Source organism: Otolemur garnettii, unplaced genomic scaffold (assembly GCF_000181295.1).
Source record: "Otolemur garnettii isolate 467f Iridium unplaced genomic scaffold, OtoGar3 scaffold00071, whole genome shotgun sequence".
Classification (NCBI taxonomy): Eukaryota; Metazoa; Chordata; class Mammalia; order Primates; family Galagidae; genus Otolemur; species Otolemur garnettii.
The window spans coordinates 4,034,302-4,039,302 of record NW_003852466.1 but is presented as its reverse complement, the minus strand read 5'-3'; the positions used below and the strand labels follow the sequence as shown (position 1 = coordinate 4,039,302).

Sequence of the window (5,001 nt, the reverse complement as noted above, 5' to 3'; positions counted from 1 at the left end):
CTGTCTCAAAAAAAAAAAAAAAGAAAATAGTAAACAATTAGCTGGGCATTGTGGTGGGCACCTGTAGTCCCAGTTATTCCAGAGGCTGGGGCAAGAGGATCACCTGAACCTAGGAGTTTGAGGTTGCTGTGAGTGAGGTAGGCCACAGCCCTCTACCCTGAGTGACAGAGTAAGATTCTTGACTCAAAAAGATAAAAGAAAAAAAAAAAGATAGATTTCAGTTTCCCTTCTTCCAATTCCTCTTACCAAGTCAAATTCCCCATGCAGGTAGAGGATGCCTGGACTTGGTCAGCAGGGTTGAGAAGTCTTTAGACTTAGGGAAACATACTAAGAACAGGGAAGAGAAGAGCTGCAGTGGGACTTGATTGACCTTAGCAAGGTTTTTCTTCTGGGGACACATTCTGACTTTTTATGCGACTGAGGTTCTCCAGGAAGGATGGGAAAGAGATACTCCTAAGAAGTTTGCAGGTCCAGTTGCTGTTTACGTTGTCTGGATGTTAGTTCCCTCCCACCAGGAGCCCAGAACTCCACCTGAAGCCCGTGAGGAAGTAAGCACAGCTATTTCTTCTGAAATTTATCCAAGTGAGCTTGGCTACTTACAACAGCCAGAGCCACATAATTTTATGGGGGCTAAAACCTTACGTAAAGAAGGGGGTACAAGTCTGCCTTTGATTTGAGCAGTGAGAATCAAATGACGTCTCTCAGTGAGAAAATGCCATTTACACAAATAGTTGAAGATGGTGTTTCAGAAGTAGACTTGAGAAAAATTAATTCACATGTAAAAAACTCTGGATAGATCTCAGTGATCCTGGGTTCAGGTGATCCTCTTGTCTGTGCTCAAGCCAGGCCAGGTGTGGTGGCTCAAGCCTGCAATCCTAGCACTCTGGGAGGCTGAAGCAGGTGGATTGCTCGAACTCAGGTGTTCAAAAACAGTCTTTAAAAAACAGAAAATAGCCAGGCATTGTAGCAGGTACCTGTAGTCCTAAGTACTTGGGAGGCAAAAGAAAAGAAGTTTGCTTAGCTCCTTCTATGTCAAAAAACAGGGGATCTTCCAAGACAGAAATGATAACATCTTCTTCTAGGGGTTTAAATTCAGGGAGGGTCATGTGTCCAGGGGTTCTCAACCTTCCTAATGCCTCAGCCCTTTAATACAGTTCCTGTGGGTTGCCACTCACAGGTTGAGAACTGCTGTGCCTTAGACAAAGAAAGGTTACTAAAGGCAGAGGGTTTCTGAGTTCACTGATAGGAAGCCCCAGTGAGAACCACACAGACACTTACTCCATAGGTAATGGAGTAATTTTTGCAAAAGCACACAGACTTTTACTATGGAGCAATACGTTTTTAATCTTTTCTATTTGATTCTACCAATATTTAAAAAAATATTGGTAGCGCCCTAAAAAATAAATTTGTTAATCCCAAGTGGGAGGTGACCCACAGTTTGCAAAACACTGATTAGGGGCTACATTCAAAAGAAGATTCTGTTTCAAGTCTACTAAAACCGTTTCCCCTAAGCTGCTACCTACATTTAGATTTTTCCAGTGACTGCTGATGAAGTCGACAGCCATGGAAAGGAAACAATTATGAAAAGGAAGTTGGTGGTGATGAATAGAATGCCTCTCGTATGCCAGATCCTATATACATTCCACACAAAAATATTCTCTGCACAAAATAGAGTTCTCTAGAGACGCTCACTTCCCTCCAGGATAGGGTGTCCACAAAACATGGCCAACATGGAGATGTAGACAGATGTGCATACTTCCTGCTACGCGAGCTTTCTCTACCTCATTTTAATAGTGGAGGGAAAGGCTATGATTACAATGATCTTCTTTTTGCCTTAAAACTAGTCTTAGGATCAAATAAGGATAGGCCATCTTCTAAGCTGCACCGAGACATTTAAGCCATCCTCTACCATGAGACATTTAAGCCATCTTCTACCATCAGTCCCCTCTCGAAGACACAATAGGAAGGTTGAGAATATGCAAATTCCAGAATCAGCGTGAGCTTTGACTCCAGCCAGATACTGATTTAATGAGTATATGAACTAGCTAGGCTTCTTCTGAATTACTATTTTGCTCTTAGAAGACAACCACTTCAACAAGGTACATAGCACAAACTACAGACAAATGTCTTTCTAATTATCTAAACCATCATTATTTTCCAAATCAATCCTGGAGTTTTTAACTTTTTGGCAAGCATATAACCAATTGTTCTGACTGATTTAAGGACACTGAATTTTAATGTAAATATGCAATAAAAAGCCAATTTAAAAAATGAACACTGGTATAAGATAATGTGTGTGGAAATGATATTTTCATATACTACAAGTAAAAGCTGAAAAAATTCTATCCCATAAAGGTAATTGAAATTCAGTGTTAGAAGTGGGTTTGAGTGATTAATTTTTAAAGGTTGGGTCAGTCCAATATCCCTTTATGATGACAGAGCGGCTTTGACTTCTGCTTAACTCATTTGCCTATTTTTATTGTGGACTAAATGGTATTTTGATTCCCTCCATACTAAAACTCCTTTTTTTTTTTTAGACAAAGTCTTACTCTGTTGCCCAGGCTATAGTGCTATGGCATCATCATAGCTCACAGCAACTTCAAACTCCTGGGCTTAAGTGAGCCTCCTGCCTCAGCGTCCCAAGTAGGAGGACTACAGGCATTCACCACAATTTCTGGCTAGTTTTTCAATCTTTAGTAGAGATGGGTCTCACTCTTGCTCTTGCTCAGGCTGATCTGGAACTTCTGAGCTCAAGTAGTCCACCCACCTCGGCCTCCCAGAGTGCTAGGATTATGGGTGTGACCCACCATGTCTGCCTCTCTAAATCATATTTATTAAGTTGCTTACAAAAAGTTTACTAACAGATACCACAGACTGGTTTAAATGTCAAAATTTATTTTCTCATTTTTCTAGAGGTTGGAAACCCAAGGTGACGGTGCCCACAGGTTCCGTTTCTTCCGAGGCCCCTCTCCTTTGCTTATAAACGCTTCCCTTCTTACTGTGTCCTTATGTGGTCTCTGCATCCTAATGTTATTAGGACCAGTCATATGGAGTAGGGCCCACCCTATAGGGGTCACTGACCTGGCTTTAACATAAATTACCTGCTGTAACAGTTAATGTTCTTAGGTGCTGAGGGTTATGAATTTTGGGAGCACACAGTGCAGCTTATGAAAGCTTGCTTCAGTCGTGTTATGGGATCTGAGTAGTAGGAAGACCACTCAGCACCGGAGCCTCGGTTGGGATTCTGAATGGCGTGGTTTGTTTTGTTTTCTGCCCTAGGGAGGACTAATGCTGACGTGATGGCCGCCCTGGCCCAGGGCTACAGGATGCCTCGCGTGGAGAACTGCCCAGATGAGCTCTATGATATTATGAAAATGTGCTGGAAAGAAAAGGCCGAAGAGAGACCCACATTCGATTACTTACAGAGTGTCCTGGATGACTTCTACACTGCCACCGAAGGACAGTACCAGCAGCAGCCTTAGAGCACAGGGAGCCCTGTGACTAGGCCCAGGTGGCTGAGTCCCTCAGAGAGGAAGAGTAATGAATGACCACTGGTTGTGCTGGTTACCTCCAGCATAGGGATCACTGTGGTTCCTGAAGGAAAAGGCTGAATTTCTCAGGAAGAACATCCCATAAATGGGAAAGTATTTTGTTCTCTTAGACTCATGCCCTGGCGGATGACGGCTTGGACTGGTCCTCAGTTATAATCCCACTTTGCTCGACCAATGGCTGAATACAACCTCCTGAGAAGAAAACACCTATTCTCTCTAAAAATGCACCCAGTTGGTCCTATGTTTACAATTGGACGCATGACTCAAAGATTCAGAGACCATTGCAATGAATCCCTGATAGTAGCAGAACTAAACCCGTTTATGAAGCTGAAAATAACCAGAGGCATCACATGACATTCCTTTCCATTTTCTCTATGCTTTGGCTTACTTGTTAAAAAAAGAAAAATTACTAACCACTACCCTATTAGACTTTGCAGGTAAAGTCAGCCACTTTAAAAATGTCTTTACCAGAGTTCTGTGGCTTATTGTTTTTCCTACCTGAACCCCAGGCCCCTGAAATCTGAGGCTGTTAAACATTCTCCTTCCTTGAACACCTCTCAGGTCTGCCAGACATGCAGCAGCATGCCCCTCTCCTGTCCAGCAGGAGTGTCATTTGGGGGCCTGCACAACTGCCACAATGTGGACAACGAGGTGCAATGTGGACCTCTGACCTCACAGGGCTCGCCCACACCTCCAGGAGAGGAGCCTCAGGAGTATTATTTTTAATGGTCCAACTCTTCCCTTTCCACCAGTTCTTAGATACAGACTTTTTTGACAATGTAGTTCGGAAGAACATTAGGATTCTAATCTCTGCAGAACCTCAGAGGGCTTTTTAAAACATGAGAATTTCCCTTATTGCTTCAAAATATTTGAATGTGATTTTCAGGATCAAATATTAATTTTAGTTGTGCTCTAGAAAGAAAGAAATGCCATATTTGGGGCTATTTTTGTGATTCAGCAATCTTTTCTAAATTGTGTACGATGTGTGTGAGACTATTTATACTCAAGGATGTGAGGGAAAACGTGACTACAGAGGCTCTCAGCAGCCACATGGCAGGAAGTTGAAGAGATTTTGTTTACTAAATTTTTCTATTGTAAGCTTTGAATCTGCTATATCAGATTGTTTCACTTACACTGTCCTGTATATACCTAATATTTCTATTTTTTGGATTTTATTTTAATACACCTGGCCCAAATAACATCTCAAACTTTTGACTTGTGTTTATATGCTCAACTGTTTTCAATATAAAAATAAGTTCCAGCAGGGTGGAGAGGGGGTTGAGAGGTGGCTCCATAGAGCTCCACAGCTTAAACTTGTGTACATTCTGCCTCCATGCTTTGAGCATTTCAGATCAGAGAACAGAGGACCTGGTGCCCTGGACTCCTGAACATCCGTTTGTAGGGCCAAGTTGAATTTATTTTCCGATAGGCTTAGCAAAGCACCATGACA

The 5,001-nt window shown here is 42.2% G+C and overlaps 1 protein-coding gene across 3 annotated transcripts in view; it reads left to right on the top strand.

The window, feature by feature from the left end:
- LYN (LYN proto-oncogene, Src family tyrosine kinase) overlaps positions 1–4,766 on the top strand; it is a 92,894-nt gene extending 88,128 nt beyond the window's left edge. For all 3 annotated transcript variants that reach the window (XM_023515403.1, XM_003793681.3, XM_023515402.1), the window contains exon 13: positions 3,280–4,766. In XM_023515403.1, coding sequence (XP_023371171.1) covers positions 3,280–3,482 — 203 coding nt within the window. In that variant the 3' untranslated portion in view covers positions 3,483–4,766. The remainder of the gene's footprint in view (positions 1–3,279) is intronic.
- Positions 4,767–5,001: the final 235 nt, after the last annotated feature.